The sequence below is a fragment of the Mytilus californianus genome, unplaced genomic scaffold (assembly GCF_021869535.1).
Source record: "Mytilus californianus isolate M0D057914Y unplaced genomic scaffold, xbMytCali1.0.p SCAF_1, whole genome shotgun sequence".
Classification (NCBI taxonomy): Eukaryota; Metazoa; Mollusca; class Bivalvia; order Mytilida; family Mytilidae; genus Mytilus; species Mytilus californianus.
In genome coordinates this window covers 18,836,263-18,860,725 of record NW_026262581.1, presented here as the reverse complement: position 1 = coordinate 18,860,725, position 24,463 = coordinate 18,836,263, and the positions used below count along the sequence as shown (strand labels likewise).

Here is a 24,463-nt window from a genome sequence, read left to right as displayed (position 1 = left end):
TTGCTGTCAGACGTCTGAAAATTTTTACAAAATTTTCTCTTCTGAAACTACAAGGCCGATCACAATCATGCTTTGGATATCTTGTTTAAAACATGTGGATTCTGCCTTCCCACCAGCATGGCCGCCAAGGTTAAATTAGAGATTCAGAACAACAAACCGTATGTTTCCAAATAAAGCTGGTAGATGGAACAATACTACAGAGGAAACTAAAATGTAGAAATCTAAAAAAACGTAAACGTTTGCAAATTGATCAAAATCATACGTAAACATGTGATATGTACTACAGGCTAAATCTAGCATGAGGGTGATTTAGTCCCTATTTTTGATGTAAATATGTCTTGAAATAATATTACAATACAATTGATTGTAATTGTTGTACCTATGTATTTCTCTAGTCCTTATCAAATGGTGGCTTTTTGTGGGGAATGAAGATAATATACATAGCTAAAAAGCATGTAGGTTTATTTTTACAATGATCAAATATATCTCACCTCGATCTGGCGTTACAGTTTAAAAGAAGTAATAAGCCTAAAGGATTTTCAAGGTTTAATCTTATAAAATATTAAACGGATATTAATCTTGGAGAGTTGTCTCATTGCAATCATACCATGCACATCTTCTTATTTTTATATATTTAAAGGATTTGTTCTATAGAATTGAACACAATTGACATTCCCTGATACACAAATCATCAAAAGCTATATATTACAGATTATTTAAAGATAATGTCAGCTTCGGAAGTTTTTTTGAATATTTAGTGAAATTTTTAAGATTCGAAATGAAAATATTTCAAGATATGTTTACATAGAAAAAAGGGATGTATTCACCCTAGGTTTAGCACGGAGTACCTACATGTTTACTTATGATATAGGATTTTTATTTTTCTCGATTTTTTTTGTATAGAACGTTTATCATTTACATGGATTTTTTAATCCTATACGAGAACAAATCCTGTACGATTATTTTAATATCCTATAGGATTCTGACGTGAAAATGCAATAGGTTTTGCCACTTCCTATGGGATATTCAGATATCCTTTAGGCTTATTATACGTTTATATCTGTGACACAAATCCAGATGAGATATAAACAAGATTGTTTGGCTATATATTACTTATTTTGAGAAATATGGTGTCTTGGATTTGCAATCATGGGAACATACAAATTAATCCAACAAATTGTTCATTACAAGTGATATAATTGTTTTGAGGATGTGTTTAATTTAAAAAAAAAAAAATAGAATCTGCAACGAGCCTGTTTTGCTCAACCGGTATTGATACAAAACAATCAATCAATTTCCGATAGTTTATGTTTATGGATATAGGGTCATTAACTACATTAATGAGCCATTGATGATTCTGGCCAGGTTCGATCTTATTTTGCTGATTTTTTTTTATTATTAATTATAACTATTTGATTCTAACAACCGCGAAAATGGGTTAAATAATCACTTACGGACAAACATAAGTTAACATAACATTACATTACATGTTTAACACTCCGCGACATTCTTTGAGCGACTACTATTTGATTTTATTGACGGGGAGGGGGGAGTGAACAGGAGGTGTTACAAATGAATATCCTGACATGGTAAGAATAGAATATAAATAATTTTGTCCAATACAGGATGAAAATGAATATAAAGAATAAAATGCAGGATACCATTCTGTACAAAAGTGAAAATTTTCGCGAAAAAACCTGGTTGACAATGAATCGACAACCAACAAAAAATCCTCCTGCCATCCCACCCTCATAAAAAAAATCATATAGTGGTCCCCTTATTTGCCCATCCCAAGTCGGAAAACCTGTCATTCCGTGATTGTCCTTGGTTACTGTCCGTCATGTTTTTTGTTAATTGCCTTGATATCAATCAGACATTTAATTTCTCAATTGAAATTATTTTACATTTTGTTATATCGGTGCCGTTCATAGCTACTTTGCAGTGTTAGTTTTTTCTTGTTGTTGTAGGCAATCATTGCCAACAAAAGCTTTTATCCATGTCGTTTGGACTCTGGTAGAAAGTTGTCCTTTTGGCAACATCTCCTTTATTTCTAAATACAAGTTGCTTTTGTATATGTTTTGATGATTTCGCCATAAACACAGTAGAATCTGCGTGTTCAATTACAAATAGTTTTAAATATAAAAATAAGAAGATGTGGTATGATTGCCAAAGAGATAACTCTCCACAAGACACCAAATGACACAGACATTAACAACTATAGGTCACTGTACGGCCTTCAACAATGAGTAAAACCAATACCGCATAGTCAGCTATAAAAGGCCCCGTTTGTATTTTAATTTTGTTGGAAATCATTTTCAGTCAATTTTTAGTTGCAGTTTGGTAATTGGAACTCAAAGTCGTTCATAACTAACCAGGCAAAAAAAAAGGTGAAACATGTTCCCATTGATTTACTCTGTAACTACAAGGAAAACAATTCTGACTTACACTCATTATAAGTAATTCAAGACTTTGAACCGACATATATGTACATATTTACAATTATAATGCGTAACGTATCATTCCAGTCATTCACAAACAACGTATATTAAAGTCCTCAATAAATAAATCGAACTAAGATTTTTTTTTTCAAACTGAATAAATGCGTTTAACATTTCTGTCTACACTTTTGAGAATTTCTTAAGTTAAAAAGTATAAATATATTGCTTTTCGTTCAAGATAAGTAACTCCGTCTTTAAATTCAGTCATTCGATTACTCTTTTCAGTTTCTAATACATTTTTTGATTATTTGTTTTGACATTTTCCTGTGTATATCTCCGATACCACTGCTAGCGGACTGTTAGTCCCCGAGGGAATCATCACCTCAGAAGTCAGTGCAATAATTAGTACTGATCTGATTTGTCTCTTTATTTTTAATTAACCCTTTGTTCAATTCATAAATTAGTGAGAAACTGAGGTTCCAACCCATGCAGACAATGTTGACCACAGAAGAATTTGCCTTTTTTTTTATTATATATTATATAAAAAAAAGAGTTCAAATGACGTTGATTTATGCAAATAAAGGATCGTACAGTCTACAACAATGAGCAAACCCATATCGTATAGTCAGCTGACAAATTGTGTACAATGCATACGAAAAAACAAACGGCCTAATGTAAAACAATATAATTTATGAAAAACAAATATGACAGACATGCATCAACGACAACCGCTAAGTTATAGGCTCCTGACTTAAGACATGCACCTTAAGATAGTGGCGGGGTTAAACATGTTTGTAGGCCCTGAACCCTCATCAAACCTTGAACAATGGTATAACTGCACAACACGACACAAAGACTTCAAGACTAAAGTAATAATCAGTGTACATCCTAAAGATTTAGTGTAAAAAATCCGTGAAACGCACGACCTTGTGCAATGCCACATATGAGTAAACAGTATCGATAGGGTGTATGATCATAAGTAATCACACAAAAAATCATCTGTGTTAAACAAATTCCTGTAGTGACTTAATAATTTACCACTTATACATAGAATCTGTGCATTAAAATCTAAAATGTCACTTCAGACACGGGCATAGCGAACACAAGTTGTGAAATAAACACAAAGTAAGAAGGGGCAAAGGAACAACACCGCTAGAAAGGAAAATTAACAATAGGGAACGGAAAGTCGTCTCTTTTGTCGTACATTCCAGTGTGAAACTGAAGTATCCAAATCTATTAAAGGACAATTATTGCTATTTATATTATAGTTATTTAAAGTCAGTTATCTTGGGTTAATTTATGCAGTATAGCTAAAAATTCTTGATTGTAACAAAGGTCATATTCTTGTATTTACCGAAATTAGGAATGTTCATTCGTGACCGTTGACCTTGATTAAACGGTAATTACACAGTACAAACTTTTGACTTACAATGGTATATATCATAGCCGCCTTTTAGGTTTATTTTTTTTCGGTAAAATGTCACTTACCAAGAAACAAACCATTGACATAAAATTGATTTGGAATTTAGTGCGATAGATGCATAATTTGAATGTCTATGTAATTTCAATTCCATCGGGAACTGTCATGAAATAAACGATCGGCGCTGATTTTTGGAACTATTAGAGATAATTTTCAATATCTGAACTTCGGTCTCTTACATTTTAAGTGGGACGGACAGATAAACAATCAGATAAAAGCATGAGCAGAGAGATAGACGGATGGACTAACAAACGGAGGGACTGACGAACTGCAGCAGTTCCATATCCCTCCCTTGCATCTTGGCGGGGGACGAAAACATAGGAATATCAAATCTTATCAATGTATTGTCTTTCTTGTACAAATGTATACCATGACGAGAACAAAGAAAATATACCCTGCTTTGTAATTGACCGACACATGAAGCAATTCAACATTTTTTTTTTGTTAATCTACCTTTTGATTAATTTATTGATTGTTGCCCGGTTGACAATATAGCAATTATTTCATGCAGAAAATGGGCAAACGATATTACGAGAAGGATGTGCTAGTTGGTCTACAAAGTGGAAGGTTGGGACAGTTGGATTGCCACTGGAAATTTAAGGCATGTTGGATAGGGACAGAAATGTAAAAAAATAATAAAGAATAAAAAAAATATATATCATCTTAACAAGAAGATGTATGCATGATAAGTGCCATGGCCTGCCCTGACGTAGCGAATATAGTGAACATTAATGATAAAGATGGGACGATAGTTGTGATAAATATAATCTTGACACTTTATTTCAGAAATGTCTGTTGTTATGTCAGTATGATAACTACCGTAAACATGACAACATTGACATATTTGTCACAAAGGAGCAATTTCACTCGTAGTTTCTAGGAAAATAAAATAAGAGCAAAAATAGTAGACATAGTTTAATTTCAAACATTATTACAAATTGATATCTGAAAGACGAACGTATTCTGAATATCTGATGAGTGCTATTAAATAGATTTATAAAACTTTTTTGATTTTCTAATTCAAGGGGCTAAATATGTGATATTATAATACCTTCCCATGTGAATTTTAAAACCTTACATTGACATTCCAAGCAATATTATAGTGAACTTAATTTGTTCATGTCAAGAAAAATGTACATACAAGTTCCTTGACTCTTGATGATTTGATTCCGCATTTCTCTGGTCATATCCAATCAGTTCAATCGTTCATGTAATTCGTTTCATTGTTCCTAAGCAAAACCCGTTTGTGGTCATATCTAGAATCATCTGTAAAATATGCACACATTCTAATCGCTTTAAACATGTTAAAGAAGTACGGATTTCAACATTGATTTTTCTATCACATCTGTTATGATCGGTCTTATTCTTTTACCTTTGTAGGGCAATTTTATTCATATCTTCATTTATATATTTGCGTAGTATTGATTCAGGTAGAAGTTTCTTTCAGTCAGACTTGAATAATAATCCTCTTTCTTCTTTCGTTTTCTTTCGTCTCTGTAATTGTTACATATAACGAAAAAAAAACAACATAGTAGACTGCAACAGTAACATATATACCATGGTATTTTGTTGTCGATTATAACATTATGGAAAGCGAGTTATCATCGACTTCGGCAATGCGCTGCTTGCCTGACAAACACTTTGAGTGCCGTATTAATTCATATTTTTGTTTTTGTTTTACAGAACCAGAGCGCATGAATGATTTCCGATTGTACTTTACAAATGACACTGTGTATGCTAAAAGTGAATTGTGTTACAGAGATACGACCAAACAAGCCTACCTTAACCTGAATCAGAGTATCGATTGTGATTTAAGCCCAACCATGAATGTTTATTTCTTTAACAGATTTACACTCATCGAATTATGTTACGTAGAAATATATGGTAAAGTATTGACAAAATATAGTTTTTTTTTTAGAATCAAACGGGCGAACTGCATCTGTCAAATTAAAAAAATAAAAATACAAGCTGCATTTGCATCAAAAGGATCACTGCATAAACATTAATTTATTGTCGAATTACGACTGGTGATGTAAAATTGGAATCGTTAATGTTATTTATTTGCGTTAACATAGTTTAATCTTACAACAAGTTTATGATGTGCAGCGTACGTGTCTTAATGTTCATATGCAAAAAAGGAGATGGAATGAATACGTGAATGAAACCGAAACCAAACGACGGTATGAATTTAGAGGGTAACATGCAGACTTCAAAAGTAGACAAGAAATCTTAACAATATATCAAGATAAAAATCGTCCGGAGTCTATAAACTTAATCATCGACCATTCATCTTTTGTGGTGGATCTTGTTTTCTGTCTCAAGAAAAACAATTTTGTTCGACTTAAATAATGATTTATTTTTATTTTTAATTAACATACAGAAACTAGAAAATAGAATTTGAACCTTATTTTTTTGTCCACAATTTTACATGGAAAAAATAGTTTGCACTATCCTATTTGAACAGCTTTTAAAGAATTTAGCATCAAACAATTTATTAAAAAATATATGCCCTCACATACGACAAATAAATGGTCGATGCTTAACGTTTCTGAGCTTATTTTATAACTGAAACAGAATAAATGTTTGGAGATCAGCACCAAATTTAACAATAAACCAAAACCAAAATTCAACACACCATCAACTTGGTCATAAGAGAACCACTGACGATGTTATTTTCTACGGACAGGTTCACTGTCACTATGTGGCGAGTTAAACTAATTTTTCTAGATCTCATGGACAGTAAAGAGAACTCAATTGACCTTTTTAAAAGGGATAAACTAGGAAACAAAATCCGATTATAAGCACAGACAAACAAATAAAAAGTTTAATATAGTATACCGTACCAAAGAATGTTTGAAGTTACTGGAAGAAAGGGTCAAAGTACGTAACCTATTGATATAAAATTATACCGTTTTACAAGGTTTCAACGAGTGCTGTACTTCATGAACATTTTCTTGCAGCAACGTCAACAGCAGTATAGAGACACATGATTTTCATGCAATGTGGAGACAAATTGTAGATTTCACGTTGATATAATTACACTATGTAAAAGTTTTTATACAGGTTGCGTAATTTTGATTGTCTGAGGCATACCAGAAGTTAAATTTTATTTTCGTAAACAATGCAACATACATGACTACACGTGCTATCCTTGACAAGATTAACACAATGCACAAAAAAAACCGAAATGCTTGATATGAATTTTACGGTTCAGTATTTTTGTTAATACTTTTGTACCCTAGAACAGATTAAAGCAGTTTTGCTATAGAACTGATCCTGATAGGAATTAATGCTTGAAATTGCAGAATTTAACATAGAAAGCAATTGGGACCATACTTAAGTGGTTTTATTCCTTAGTATAATAACTACATAGTTTGCTTCTGTCAGCGAATAGTGTCTGCAACCACTGTTTAGGAAAAGATATCATCCTATTTGTGTCATTTACATTTTTTATCACTAAATAAAAGCGTGATAATGTAAATATAATATTAATGGAACGCATAGTTACTGACTCTTCTTACATATTATGTATATTACACAAAATGTGTTAAACCCACAACTAAGCATACATTTTATTCTCGCCTACTAAAATTCAAGACAGGAGTATTAAAAAACAAAATGGATAGATAGAGAAACAAAGAAATAAAATATAATAATGACAAAGTAACAACATAGAATATAATAATGATAAATAGAAAAATAAAAAAAACATGATAAAATATAAAATAAGGAAATTATCAATCTTTTAATAAAAACAAATAGCTACATATTTATTACCATATTGGCAAAATATAAAATTCAAGCAGTTTTCTTTACCCAAATCATACTACCTCTTTCAACGCCCTTTCTACTCAGGCATCGTAAACCTACCAATAAATGAACAAATATAACTAATAATATACATTTTATACTTCAAATAAATATTAAAATATGTGCATTGCAATTTGGATAACCGAAAAAACAATCGGTTATAAAGACATCACTACCATATATAAATGAATATATATATATATATTTTATTTGAAATAAAAATTAATATATATGCAACGCAATTTGCCTGACCGAAAAATAATCGGTTATAAAAACATCACTGTAGCTGCCATTTCAAAACTTTTATCAAATAATTTCTTTTAACGAAGGCTCAACTTTGAAATATAATTTACGATTTACTTCTATCCTAAAACATGCTAAAGAACAATAAATGGTACCATAGTTAATTGCATTTGATGGTGTTAATTTTTTATTCTTGAAACGTCTCGGAAATGTTCGATCATTTATACAGGTAGGTATATATGTCTTTGATACGGTCCTTACAGGTTGCACTTTTGTAAATATAGACAATGCAATCTCCCATAGGAACTCCCTTTGCGGCTAAAGCTGTGCTACTTTTACTATGAAGTTTCGTAAAAAAATATATCCTAGAACGGAAAGTTAATATGCACAAACGAAAGTTGATACGCACTAACGAAAGTTGATATGCACTACTTGTTTATTCAAAGGTGAAAACATAGGGTTGTGCGGCATATTTTCAACATTTATATGCCCAAAACTTCTAAGAGTTTAAACTTATACTAAAATTCTGTACAATCCCTACCTCCACTTTGGGTGACCCTCGGATTTCAATTATCGCCGCTACCATCTGTTTTTATACTGGTAACATTCCCAAGTTATCTCTCTATCTGGGAACCAGTACGTAAACAAAATTAAATATCTAAGAATATTATATATCTCCCCAAAAGAGGCGTGGCTTGTGAAACAGCTGTATTTACAAAGTGCAGCCTATACAAACATGTATTCAAATAGAAAACTCTTGAAAAACACCTTTTCTCACAACAATACTTATTCATCAGAATTATAGTCTAAAAGAAATCACTGCATATACTCTAACTTTTCTTTAACAGTACATTTAATACCCCCACTCCCGTTTCAATGTTTAAAGAATTTGAAAACAAGACTTTAATTATTGTCAGCTTACCCTATGTGCATGTTTGCTGACATGACATGGCTAGAACCTGTTTGAAATTATTCTGATAACTAGTTGAAAACATTTCAGAATACTATAAATGTATAGTTTAGTAGTTAATCATTCCAACATTCAAGATTATATAAAGTATCCAATCCTGCCTCTGTGTCCAGTCCAAATCTTACTGTATGCCTATTTGTCAATAAAAGTTCACAATTTCTGCCTCAAATGGTCAGTTTAGAAATCTTGTCACAACAATATCATTTCTCACCATATATCTAACATAATTTAGCTAATATATATGAACTAGAAGTGTTTAAACAAAGCCATATTTGTTAAAGTTGTATGTATGAAGTTACCAGTCTGATGTATGAATTCACTAAAAGTTTTATAGAACTGACTGCTAACATCTGTTTTTAGCATAACTTCCAAGCACAGTTATTATGTTCTATACAAAAAACCTTTAAATTAATAAAATCATAGCATTTACAGGTTAAATTATATGTTTTCTGACCCAGGGGTAGGCATTTTTCTCTGTGTTTTGCCACTGGGGCCTCACATTTGCTAAATTATTCTGCTGTTGCTGTGAATATGGTATATTTAGTACATATTTAGGATAGAACATACTATTGTTAGTTTTATTGAGGTATTTTTGTATTTCATAGCTTGTATTTTTTTGCCGCGGTCACAAAAAAGCAAATTGAGGTGTTATGGCTTAATTTTGGGTAATCGACAGGACAAAAGCACCCCAACAACAGTATTCATCAAGGATCTATAAGTTTCAATGACTGCAAAGAGTAAATATAAGCACTTCTAAACAATTTAAATTACAAATATGCATATATTATGAATTTATTTTGCATTCAGGGCTTTAAGTACACTATGCATACTGTAAACTGTGAATTTATGCTGAGTCGTCATAATTGAGGCCCAGGATTTTCTCAATCTTCATGAAATATTTATAAAACTTTATATTTGAGTTAATTTCATTAAAATCTCTGAGATAAACCAGATTAGGTGAAATTGTATTTGTTCTCTTTTTTCACCCAATATAGGTTGCACTTCTGTAAATATAGACAATGCAATTTCCCATAGGAACTCCCTTTGCGGCTAAAGCTGTGCCCCTTTTACAATGAAGTTTCGTAAAAAATTATATCCTAGAACGGAAAGTTGATATGCACTACTTTTTTATTCAAAGGTCAAAACATAGGGCTGTGCAGCATATTTTCAACATTTATATGCCCCGAATTTCTAAAAGTTTAAACTTATACTAAAATTCTGTACAATCCCTACCTCCACTTTGGGTGTCCCTCAGAATTCAATTATCGCCGCTACTATCTGTTTTCATACTGGTAACATTCCAAAGTTATTTCTCTATGAGATGAAACATAGAGATATCATATGTTGGAACCAGTACGTAAACAAAATTAAATATCTATGAATATTATATATCTCCCCAAAAGATGAGTGGCTTGTGAAACAGCTGTATTTACAAAGTGCAACCTCTATAGATATGCTACCACGTGACATGTATATTTCAACAAAAAAAGTTCATTTGTAGATTAAGGAAAGTAAAAAATTAAAGACTATAATGCATTTAAAAAAATCATTTATATATTGGAACCTATTTGTCTTTTGACAGAACATATGCGTTTTAATAATGCGAATGTTTAATAAATATCTTGACAAGTATAATGATAATGCAATTATGTAGTTCGTGTTTTGAGACGGTTCCTGTATGCGTTGTGTATGTATTATCTAATACAACGTGCTATTGCACATTTTGTCAATAAACCTAGGAATAGTAAAAACTATATTGATATGTTATCATATGTCCAGGAATAAACTGATTATTTCTGAACGTTTACCAAGTGATATTTTGTATTTCAATCATAGCCTGGGCAAATGTCGGAAAGCAAGAAGAAAACTAACAAAATGATATTTCTGTTACAAATATTTATCTTAGGTCGAAAACACAGTGGTCGTAAAGCGGAGAGATAATGAAACAAAACAAGATTTCTGTAAAAATATTTAATTTCATTAATAGATACTAACTGACCAAGAGAATATACATTAAAGTTATCGTCGGCAAGTTTGAACGGAGACTAAATTTATCATTCATAGAATATAATTGATAATGTCATATTATGTCCAACAGGTTTGAACAGTGAATACATTTATGAAAATTATATGCAACATATGAGCACAAATTATCAGGGATGCGTACACATAATTAAGTTAGTATCTAAAATTTAAACTGTAGTGAATGAAAAAAATACTTGCATGGTCTTAAATCCTTGCATCTCACGAAAAAATTTAATCGTATTTCACAATTATAAATTACTACGTTAATTATTGTATACCATTTTAATATGGTTTTATAAGTCTCTGCTAATATTTTTTATAGCAATATATTCATAAAATGGAAAGTTAGACTTGAAGAAGAAGAGATTGATTTGATAAATTTAATGTCCATCAGTAAATACTTGACGTTTGTGTTTATTGATATTATCAGAAGTAATTTTAATGGACTTCTGATATTATATTTTAAATTTTCGGAAAAGATTCATTAACAGGAATGCATGTTGATTAAATTAAATTGTTTTTGTTTTTGTTTTAAATGCTTCAATCTTATAGAATCTTAATCTTTGCAATATGGTGCAATTTTGAAAATTATATTCATTGTGTTGACCAGCTATCCTACACACCTCTCGGTTTATTTACATTATATTACAACGTGTTCACACGACACAAAATCGGATACAAATAACAGCAGATTGATGCCTAGAATACTGGATGCGAACGCATATTCTAATCCAGAGTATCAGTGGGTATGCTTTCCATTTACAATTTCTTGCGCAAGAAAACCATGTGCATGCATAAATATTAATTTCACTCGCGGAATGTGAATTTCGCATTTCTGATCAAAATTCAGGACACGGCGGTAAAAGCTTGACATGTGACATGCGACTTTAAAGCATGGTCATCATTAGAATTGGTAACAGAAGAAACTAAACAAAATGACAATGATACACATAAATTAACAAAGGACTACTAACAGTTACTGGCATGCCAGCTCCAGACTTCAGTTAAACTGATTGAAAGATTATGTTTTCATCATGTGAAAATCAACAACAATCCTTCCCGTTTGGGGTTTAGAATCATGTCATCATAAATTATACGAGAAGAAAATAACCCGTATCATGTCAACAACCGGTTTTAAAAAACAAATGTTTATTTCCGATGTAAAAACCATATGAGTAAATCAATATTAGTTACAAAAAAGGCCATCTTTAATGACTTGACAATTGTATCGTAACTATATCTGTTGCATGCTACAGAGTTACACTTCACACGGAAATCAGACTTTCAATTTCTCTATACCACATCTACCACGAGTACAGACAGCTTCAATAATGAGTATAAGAATAATTGAAGACATTTAGGAAACAAAATATGAAGACATGAAAGATAAATTAAATGCATTCAGATTATTAATCAAACTAAGTGCTAAAATTTATATTGTGATTGGTCAGTGCATGGAAGTATAATATTGACAGGAACTCCAACAAACCGACTTCAAACGTTTAAAGTGCGATGCCGCAAAATCGTTAAGTACCTCTTAATTAACTCGACATGTCATATGGATGCATGGGTTCAATCAAATTTTTGGAACCTCGTGATTGATCGTAATTACGGAATATACCGAAATAACCGGATGTGTACTTAATTGTAAAGGACATGACATTTAACGACCATGTCACTAAATGGCAAATATGTCAGTTTTGACGGGTTTCGCTGCGTTAAAACAAATAAAAAGAAAGAAACGAAAACCCCGCGACTGTTTTCTCAAAAAAAGTGAAGAGTAATAATACTCGCAAGCCATGAACATTTCAGTTTTAGTTACAATCAATTTAAATTGTAAGATTTTTATTCATGAGAGGGCCGTTTGCTAAACATACATAACTGTTATATACATGCTAGGCTTGAAAATCATAAAATTCTTATAAAAAATAAACTGAAAAGTTTTTATCTGCAATTATTATCGAGTTTTACTGCTAACTTTGACAAATATTTCAATTTAGTGTTTACTGAATGTCAAGTGCCAAACTATTTAAATATTTCATGAATTCCAACAAAAATTTAATTCAAAATTTGGTTCCCCGTAGCGGCGAGGGGCGGGGGGTTAGAGGGCTTTGATCGGGAAAAAATATCTATTTTGGCATAATGAAATAGAGCATGGGCAATCATATTATATCTCCATTTTTTAATATTATCTTGAATAACAATAAATTCCTTGTGTAAGGAAAAAAATAGTTGTAATCTGCATCTGTAGTTGAGGTTTATTGCTAAATTTGGCAAAGATTTTGATTGATTGTTTACTGAAAGTCCAATGGCAAATATTTCATGCAAAAATTTTGTTCCCATGATAAAATTTTAAGAATAAAAAAATATTATACTGCTTAGGGCCCATCATGATGATCGTTCTTTAAATGCATCCAGAACTATTTAAAGGTAAGCCATTTCTAAAAATAATTCTGTCAGACGTCAGGGCAATCTCGGACTAGGTTGAAGATTGAAGGTTGTTTTTAACTTTTGAATTATTATAAAGGTATAACAATTCATCTGTCTCGTAACCTGATACATGCTATGTAGAGATACGTCATCACGAGCGTGTAATTATTAACCTCTTTTAGTCTTTAAAACATATTTGATGAATATAATAATAACATTTTTCTACATTAATACGATAGAGAAAACCATAAAATTTTATATTCTTGTAACATTCGATAAAAATTTACGACCATTAACTTAAATTTGAGCTATCCTTCGTCATCTTTCACACTACACGCGCATCACATTATTTTCCACAAACACCGAACTTCAGGTGCATGTAATTTTTGATACCGGATATTTCCCGATTTCCAAGTTCCAATGATTAAAACATATTTAACAAAACTAAAAATAATCTTGCCCTCTTTCCGAATGCAGTTAATTTTCTTATGTCATTCTGTTGAATATGGACCGATTTTTTTTAGATCTTTTCAGCTTTTGCCTTCATTTATTGAACGGAAACAGGTGTCGTTATTCATGTGGCGATTCACAAATAACCACGGGAGTTTCCGTGTTTATTTACATTGGTAGGTAGATAAGACACTCGATACCAAATCACGAGATAAGACCAGCTTCAGTAAACAGAACAGGCGAAGGCGGCATCGCAGATACCCCGCAAAGGAGTTATCACGTACTTAACAAACTGAGTCGGAACCTTTTATTTTTTTAAAGAAATCAGTGGGATGCGAATGTGCTAATTTTTCGTTGGAGTTTCTGTCGATATAATACATCCATGGTCAGTGCAATTTGCTTTAGTCATCCTGTTTGCAGAAATTGGGAATTTCAATAGGATTAGGACTTTGTATATTAAAAACACGAAGAAAAATTATGTACACTCCCAAGTAATAAACAAAATAGTAAAACCTTAAAAGGTAACCGCAAATAGTACATGTAGCTGTATACACTTTTCTATTTACAACTAAAATCCAACATTGCTTTTGATTGACTTGTGCAGAGACATGTATGCATGTTTCTGACTTGTGCAAGAATCTACACACAATTACACATTTTCAATAAAGGCGTTCCAACATCATCATTACCTTATTCTATTCACAGTCAATTATTTCACATCAAAAGCAAAAATAAAAAATCAGCAACACTGATTATTTGGTGTCCAGTCAGTGGTCTCGGTTTCACGTATTGCCTTTCTATTTTTTAAAGAAAGCAACCTTTGTTTTTATGTCTCGTAGCTAATGCCCCTTTAATGTAACTGGAATTAAAAACTACGTCAATCAACCATTTATTATACAATTCAATATAAATTAAAAAAAATCGCTTGTATCGTAATCACTTTAATAAATTGTCCACTAATTTATAAATTATCAATGTGACCAATTACAATTAATCACTTAATAATCTGTTGCAAATTGAAAAATTAATAAGATAAGTTTTACATTAAATATGCGTATAGTACAATAAACTCACCAATCTGACCTTAGATATATTCAGTTACTTCCTTGCAGATCGTGCATTCAGAATATTGTGAGGAGTGCTATTAGCTGTTAAAATTTACATGTATATGCCGTGTAATCGAATAAAGACATGCGCGTTACATTGACCTATGCATGAAGTGACCTGTTGCAAGTTTTGCCTTCCTCTGATAACACGATTTAACGACCAATCCCATTAAATCAAATTATATTTTATTAACAAAAAAAAAAAAACAAAAAAAATCGTTCACGGAAATAGTAATACCATGGAGATCGATATTTTTGTTATACTTTTTTACACTGAACATGAGAACAGATATCGTGTACATACGTTGTATACTTGTAGGATGTTGGAAAGGTTTCTGGGGAGAAAACTGTACAGTACCATGTCCACCTAAATGTATTGACCAACATTGTTATCCTGCAAATGGGAACTGTGTTTGGGGATGTGACCCTACGAACTGTATGAGTGAGAATTGTTATACCACTACAGGTGTTTGCCTTGGAGGATGTGTACTTGGACGAGCTGGACAATACTGTAATAAATGTAAGTTTTATAACATAGTTAATTTACTCAGAAGATCAATTGTTTTTTTTTTGTTGTTTTTTTTTTTAACATTTTGCATGTAACGAACAAAATATTACAACGCATCGTAAAGCGCTGTTTTAGTTGTTGTTTGTATGTTTAATGTTGAAATTCATATATAATTAACGATAAGCGATAACGCACAACGCAATGGCTACGCTTTTCATACCTCATTTTTGATATTGTTCTGACGAATTTATTTATAAAGTGTTATTTTCATTTCTACTGAATTGCGGTCTATGATAACGTATTTGTTGTAAAAGCTAATAAAGTGTAATGCGATGTAACATCTGTTTAATCATAGTTCCTTTCTGTACATCGCAAACAGAATCTTGATTTAAATGTAAATACTGCTCAAATCATTTGACCAGGAATGATCTATCGTAATTTTATGAAATTTTGCATACAACTAGAGCATGAGGAACATGAACATCGAAAAAATCATGAATATAACTTTTATACTTTCTGAGATATAGCAAATAAAATATCCGGAAATAAGTAGTACAAATGCATTGAATGCACGTAAAAATCTTTAAAAAAATCAGCAAATTTGATCTAAAATTAACTTTTTTTCGAAATCCTGTCCTACGAATTTTCTTTAAAAATGATATGTTATTACTACATGTACTACTGAAATTTCCATTTTATTGATATAAAATTTATAGGGGGTCACCGAAGTTCGTTTTTTGAGTATGAATAGTTGAATATTCTGTACAGCATGAAAAAAAAGCGCCGAAAAGGCAAAATTAATCGAGACGTCGTGGCTAAAAATGTATTTTTTAAACTTTTTTTTAAATATTACAGAGACACTTGAATGATTTATACAGCAAAAACGAATTCGGTGACCATATATAACTTTCATATCAATAAAACGGAAATTTACGTGGCAATAACAATTCGTAGGACACGTTTTTGAGAAAAGACAATTTAGAGTCAAAATTTCGATATCTTTTTTCGATCTTTACGTGCATCCTATACATTTGTACTTCTTTTTAGAGACTATTCAGTTTTCTATATATCCGAAAGTATAAAAGTTACTAAAATATTTTATCGATATCCATATGCAGTTCCACATGTTCAAATTGTTTGCAAAAATTCATAAAAATCCGTGAGATTACCCATTTACGTACCTGTTACCTTAACATGGTTTAAAATAAAAGAATAATGAAGATTATGAACTATTGTCAATTTTTTATTTCCATGACGAATCTTAACATCTATGCAAACTTTATGTAATTACTTTACTTTACTTATATGTTTGTTTTATAATACTCCTTTTTGGGCATTTTTTGGACGTCATCAAATTAAAAGCCAATATTTGAAAAATGAATCATACATTCAGCTAAGTAAGACATCACGTGACTTTGGTGACGTAGCAAGCCGCCATTTTTTGTCATTTTGTCCCATGTATAATGCATAGGTTCTTCAATAAAGTTCAATTTTCTCATTATTCTGACCCGTTTTCTAACTTTTGCAGCTATGCCCTTGGTATTCGAACATAATTCTACCTAAAAATGTTGATCCTGACATTTTAATTTTTGATTAAATCACGGCCCTGGAGATTCGTAAAAATCGTACTTCGCCTCATTTCCCCGTTGACTCAATGGTAAATCTAGCGACCCCATGTTTACTTGTACATCAAATTCACAAATACCGTAGATAAAAGTAATACTTTGCAGCTATATTGAAAATACCAACACATATATCTAGCAAAAGAGGCTACTTTTAACAGTTTAAATGGAGGGGAAATTACGTCCCACATCGATTTAAAAAAGTGAATTTTTCGGGAATTTTCAAAATGGCGGATGTGTTTGGAAGTGTCGCATGTATTTTTATACATCTTGTATTTTTCATGCAGAATTTGTGCTGTTTATGTTATTTTTTTACGTTGCATGATATTCTGATATGTTTGATTTCTAAATTTCTTGATAAAAAATAAATTATTTCAAGTGTGAAGTGTGAAGTGGAAAAAATAGTTACCACTGAAATTTATACGAAAAATATTTTTAATTTTTTTAAAGATTTTTTCCCTTTTTTCTGTATAATTTATCTGTATATAGAAAAATAATACATTTTTTTAGAAAATAAATATTTTCCTCTCCGAGAGAAAAAAACAATTGCACAACAATAGATAAATGCTCTTTACCTATTAAAGTTTATGTCCCTTTAAAGTTTCTATGACGAATATGACCAATATACGAACAGGTTGACTCAGATTTAAGTTATAATGTTACATACAACAAATTATCAGGTAATGTAAAGGAATCGTGTCAAACCAAAAAGCATAGGGTGACATTAACATCCTGTGAACATAAATAAGAAGATGTGGTATGAGTGTCAATGAGACAACTCTCCATCCAAGTCACAATGTATAAAAAGTTAACAATTATAGATCAAAGTACGGCCTTCTACACGGAGCCTTGGCTCACACCGAACAGCAAGCTATAAAGGGCCCCTAACATGACCAGTGTAAAACAATTCAAACAGGAAAACCAACGGTCTAATCTTTATAAAAAACAAGAAACGAGAAACACCTATGAACCACACCAACAAACGACAACCACTGAACAACAGGCTCCTGACACATGTATTTCCAGAGTTTAGTTTTAGTGATGTACACAAGTTTTCGAAAATGGACAAAATATATAATTCTTTTTACCGTGTACACTACCGAAGAAATATATATCATAAAGAACTTTAAGAAAATATGAATATTATGAAAAATTCTTCGATAAGTTGATTTTTGCTTAAAAAAATAACCAAATACGATAATTGTTTAAAAAAAATACTCAGGCTAATTCAAATTTTATTTTTAATAGATTTTTTTATTTCATAGAAAATTAAACGAGACTTCATTGCATATGATTTTTGTCGTTTATCTTTTTAATTTAATGTTTTAAGCACAAAATCCAGGCATTAAAAAAAAATCGATATTGAAATTTTAACTTGTGTACAAAAATATGTTGTTGCATACATTTCAACATTGTATACCCGCCAATATTTATCGACAGAGTTATCGGTCCTGAATAGGACTGATATATATAGTTGAGTAAGTTAAGACATAAACATTATATAACGTTGGCCATCCAAAAATACATTTTATTTTTTTTAATATTTGTAGATAAAGATATTGCTGCAGGACATTCAATGTCCCGCATATATTATTAAGGGGAGTTCATAATCGAGATAATCGAGTTAATTACATAAAACTTTGTGACTATTTATTAATAAGTGATTTGTATTTCACTTTACATGGTATTTAAATGTACATGTGAAAACACGTCATAGGTGAGACAGCCTATCTGTTTTAAAACTTTTTTATATGACCAGTATAAAGTATCGTCAAAACAATGAATATCAAAGGATATGAATACTTAATTAATATTAAATGAAAAATTACTCGTACGTGCATTGAATTCTTACTCCCAGCTAGGTCAGGTGGGCAGACAAAATAATCTGATGACTGCAATTTATGTTCGAAACGCAAACGTAAATAAATAATCATACAAGAACTCGTGAATAATTCTACTTTATAACCTATGTGTTAGTTCACATAGCACGGATACGTTAGATGAAATATAGACCTCCGTTCAGAATGACTTTACGTCATGTACCTAACTGCATAACGTCATAATAAAACTACTCTACTTTCAGTGTCAAGTCCACAATACGAAGTTTTAGTTCAAGTAATCATAGATGTAAATTACTAAATTTTACAATAAAAGGCATTAAGTATTATCGTGACACTGTCTCTCATTCGTAGAAAATCTCCTGAAAGTTTGATTCTAGGAAAAAAATCATAACACTTTTAGAAAAGTCACTATATCGGTTGCAAACATTGTATAAATTAAATTAAGATTTATTTATTTTATTTAATTCTAACATAACAGTTTTGTTTTTCGTGTACGTCTGCGTACTTTCCTGTATAGAATGTTGATAACAATCATAGGTCGTTATTTTCCCTATGGGATTGCAACCAACAATGAAGAGCTTGATCTCCCGTCACTGTACTGTATACCTAAATTATATAAGGGACCCAATAAACAACGTTATAGCGGTAGGTTTGACAAATGCTCCACAAAATCTTTTTTGCAAACTATTTATATCGAATTTTAACAGCAATTGAAATTGTTCTTTAGAGTTACTGTGAACCTATCTACTTAAGATATAAATCAAAAGATCTGTTCGAGATCATACAATCAAATCCCTGTCCTCGTACAATATACAGTAGTATGCAAACATTGGACTTCTCTACCTTTTACACTGGTATTCCTCATTCTAAACTGAAATACAAAATAGAAGAAAGAGTAAAACTTCGTTTTATGAAAAAAAAAATGGTCAAAATAGATAGAAATATATTTTTTTAAAATCATACTTTGTAAAAGAAATAACCTTTGATTCTCTGAATTTGACACCATCAAAATACTTGACACCATCAAAATACTTGATTTTGATTTATTGTTAACATACTTAACAGACAATCGGCATTCCTAAAGGACAAAACTGAGATCTTTCTCTTGTCGACTTGTCCCATTATTCATATGAGGTAGATCTAGACTTCATAATGAGATTTTCAGTAAGAATGAAAGAGATGTAGCATTTTCCTTTAACTTCACGTTCCGTTATATAGATGAGTTCGTCTGACTAAATAATTCATAGTTTTTGCATCAACGTCGAATGCATCTAATATCCCATCAGTGAAGTTGAAATAAAAGTTACCACGCATACAGTTTAGTCTACCGCGCTGAAGTACGTCCATTATTCATTTTTCATTATTCAAAATTCAATAATGAATAATGAAATAGTTCATTATTCACTATTCAACATTTAGTGATGAATAATGAATAATGAAATAGTTTATATTTCAGTATTCAAGTTGAAAATTGAATAATGAAATAGAAAATTTATTTTTTGACTGTGACGCTATATCCCGTATTTCTGAATTCGTCATTTTGGTGTAATTTAACAAATATTCAAATTGATATCAGAAAAAAAAATTCAAAACACTTTTTGAATTTTTTATCTTTATTTATTTATTTAGTTTCGGAGGAGAAACTAGTGGGTTTCCCTAACTATTTTTAACAGAAATTCCTTGTTTTAATGTATGGACGACCTGAATACCGAAACATAATTCTATAAAATCTAAAATACAATACATTGTATTTTTTTTACTTTTCACTGGTCCTTTGCTATTTTTCATCCCCTGATTATAGATAAAAAATTGTCGATTGTGCCGCAATGCCCATTAGATGGGGTTACGAAGGATCTTAATACCAATAATACGCGTGAATATTAAGAAATAGCCAATTTTGAATAATGGAATGGATATTTTGAATAATGGAATGGACTGATGGGACACTTCAGCCTCTAATTACAGATATACCTAATACGTCATTTGAAAGCTTATCAATAGAGGAACAAAAGTTATATAGTCAATATGTTCTGCAACGCCTATTAGAGGAGTTACGAAGGACCTAAATGTCGAAATACGCGTGAACATTAAGAAATAGCGTATTTTGAATAATGGAATGGACTGCTGCGACCCTTCAGGACTAATTACCGAGAAACCTTATACGCCATTCGAAAGCTTATCGTTAGAGAAACAAAATGGTTATATACAATATGTGCCGCAAGGCCCATTAGAGAGGTTACGGAGGACCTAAATGCCAAAATACGCATGAAAATTAAGAAATAGCCAATTTTGAATAATGGACTTGACATTTTGAATAATGGAATAGACTGTTTAGACCCTTCATCCCCTAATTACTGAGAAACCTAATACACCATTCGAAAGCTTATCCATAGAGGAACAAAAGGTATATAATCAATATGTGCCGCAATGCCGATGAGAAGGGTTACGGAGGACCTAAAAGCCAAAATAGGCGTGAAAATATTTAAATAGCTAATTTTGAATAATGGAATGGACTGCTGCGATCCTTCAGCCCCTAATTACCGAGAAACCTTATACACCATCCAAAAGCTTATAGACAGAGGAACAAAAGCTATATAAATTGTTTGTGTTTGTCTTCCAAAAATGGTTGTAGGATTATTGTAACTTAATTATTTGATTTGAAAGAAATATTTACATATGGGATTCTCCGGAGATATCGAATTGGGAAGGGAAGTAATATATGAATAAGAAGATGTAGTTTGTTTGACAAAGAGAAAACCACCGACCAAAAGTTCAAATGAAATGGATGATAGCAATTATAGGCAACCATACGACCTTCAACAAGGAAAAAAATCCATACCGTATAGTCGGCTATAAAAGGCCCCGACATGAAAAATGTGAAACAAATCAATTGGGAAGAATAACAACCTAATTTATATATAACAAAACAATTTACGATAAAACAAATTTGACAGATATGAACAAAAGATAAACAATGAGTTAAAGACCCCTGACTTGGGACAGGCACATAAGGAATAAGTCTTGGTAAAACATGTTTGTGAGCGCTCAACCGCCTAACCTAGGACAATGGTGTAACAGAACAACATAAGAACAAACTTTAAAAATCAGTTGCAATTGGCTGACCTCAAGAGATCGGTACGAGGCAAAAAAAAAAAACCAACAAAAAACAACTTGCATAAAAACAATAGACATTAAGCACCAGAAATAAGAGTACTCGCAGTTACTTAGAGCTAGTTCAAAGCCAATTACTAGTAATAAATATATCATGTTATCCCAGACTAAAATATCAACCATTCATCCAACAAATTTAGTGAAAAGACGTCATAAACAGTCTGAGAAATGCATGTATACATTATTGTTTAGGGGCCAGCTGAAATCCGCCTCTCGGTGCGGGATTTTCTCGCTGTGTTGAAGACCCATTGGTGACCTTGGACTGTTTTCTGCTCTATGGTCTAGTTGTTGTCTCTTTGACGCATTCCACTTTTCCATTCTCAATTCTACGACCTTGAACAATGCCCAAATATAAGTTAACAGTATTGACTGGATGTAGGATCATATACAGCAATATATAATATTTATTTATGTTTTAATTTTTCAATAAAAAAATCAATGTTAATACCAATAAAAACAATATTTAAACATTTTACTACTGCGGTAAATTGATAACGTTTAAGAATAAATTTATTCAATGGGTCAATTAGTTCACATGGATCGTATCTAAATTTATAGGCTGTATAAACAACATCGCCGTAAAAATTAGGATGTGATATTCCGCTTAAAATAAGAACTCTACAGGTACAGCCAAACATCAAAACTAAATATTTGTATCTATAATGAAATAATTTGGTAAAGGTTTTAACTTTTATTTTTGGTAACGAAAATCCCTCACTTACTAATTTATCAGATATACATGAATTGTGTTTATTGAAGTCTAAAACGCGACTACAGACACGGGCATAGCGAACAAGTTGTGACATATACACACCGTAAAATTTGGCGGAAAGAACACCACCGTCCTAAAGGCGAAAATAAACAATAGAGTTTCCCGTGTTAAACTGAAATATCCAAATCTAGAAGAGAAAAAGTATTGCTGTCTGTATTGGATTTATTTAAACGTATTTCTTTTGGGTAAATTCCGGCCGTAAAATTCGAAAATTCTTGATTATTTAAAGCTACAATATCATCAATGTTGCTTTAAGTGTTTTTAGATTTATCAATTAAATGTAATTTAGACGGAGTTTGACCATAAACCGTGATTCATAACAGTACAATAACATGTCTGCTATTAAAGGGGCGCAATTGTTAACCATCGGAATACCTACAACCTGTCAATAAACTGTATTGCCGAAACGTACATAATTATATGTTGTCAAGAAGTAAATTAAATTTTAAGCTTTAATCATCTCATCATAGTTCCAGTAAGTATAATGTATCTAATAGAAAAACAAAGGTTATCCATCCATGACACAAAATCAGTACGTGCACAGCAAACAAACAAAAAAACACGCACAAAAAGCAAAGGAACAAACCTTTTATTGCTCTCTTCATCTAAAAGACACAGTTAGGTTTACAACACGGAGCAAGTGTAAGACGGACCCTTTCACCGGTATGAGCGGAATTCTTTGTAAAATAATTCGGGAAGTCTTTGTAAGATGTAACACCATAAAACAAAGGATATGGGTTATCCATTCATAACACAAAATCAGTACATACACAGCAAAAAAAAAAAAAAAAAAAAAAACACACACATAAAATGCAAAGGAACAGCGTTTTTATTGCTATTCTTCATCTCAAAGTCACAGTGATGCATTCAAAACGGAACAAAAAGAGAAAAAAAAACTCTCACCTCATTGCAAGTTAAAGACGGCCCCTATAAATGGTTTGAGCGGAATTCTTTGTAAAATAATTAGGGTAGACTTTGTAAGACGTAACACCACCAAATCGGGCACAGTAAAAAAAAAACATACTGCAATCTGCAACCAGATTTGTTACAGGACTGTTTAAATAAATTAGAGAGCAACTGTTTGATAAAAAAAAACTCCAATTACGATACGATTATGTGATAGTGTAATGTATAGACTATAGAGTTGAAAAATCATAACTGTCAACCGAATTGAACGGACCACCAAAAGCACTTAATCTATCCAAAACATCCAAATACTAGTAGTTAATGACAATTCAAAATAGTTTATTCCACTATTTTCATATGTTTTATTATAAAAATTAATAACCAGTTTTTTAATAGAAGTAAGGGAACTAGTTAAAAGCCGAGAAAGATTAGCAGTAGAAGCTGAGAGGAACGGGTTTTTGTGTATAGTTTAGGATGCAAATCCATAGTAGGGACTTTCAAATTTTCAGAGGAGACCTTAACCTGACCGGTGGTAGTGACATAATTATTTTCTGTTTGTTTCTGTGTGGAGCGCACGGCCTTGAATGTAGTTGAAAGAGTAATTTCATTCTTAAGGACTTCCGTGTAGTATTTACGTCATACCACCACCACATTGTTGGATGCTTTGTAAAAAAAAGGAGATGTGGTATGA

At 31.6% G+C, this 24,463-nt stretch overlaps 2 protein-coding genes across 4 annotated transcripts in view; both read left to right on the top strand.

Moving 5' to 3' along the window:
* LOC127700008 (receptor-type tyrosine-protein phosphatase mu-like) overlaps positions 1 to 24,463 on the top strand; it is a 293,046-nt gene that overhangs the window by 18,023 nt on the left and 250,560 nt on the right. For both annotated transcript variants that reach the window (XM_052203443.1, XM_052203437.1), the window contains exons 4-5: positions 5,602 to 5,802; positions 15,272 to 15,472. In XM_052203443.1, the coding sequence (XP_052059403.1) occupies positions 5,602 to 5,802; positions 15,272 to 15,472 (402 nt within the window). The remainder of the gene's footprint in view (positions 1 to 5,601; positions 5,803 to 15,271; positions 15,473 to 24,463) is intronic.
* The window catches only part of LOC127700039 (receptor-type tyrosine-protein phosphatase T-like), a 253,165-nt gene that overhangs the window by 158,466 nt on the left and 70,236 nt on the right, over positions 1 to 24,463 (top strand). The window lies entirely within an intron of this gene.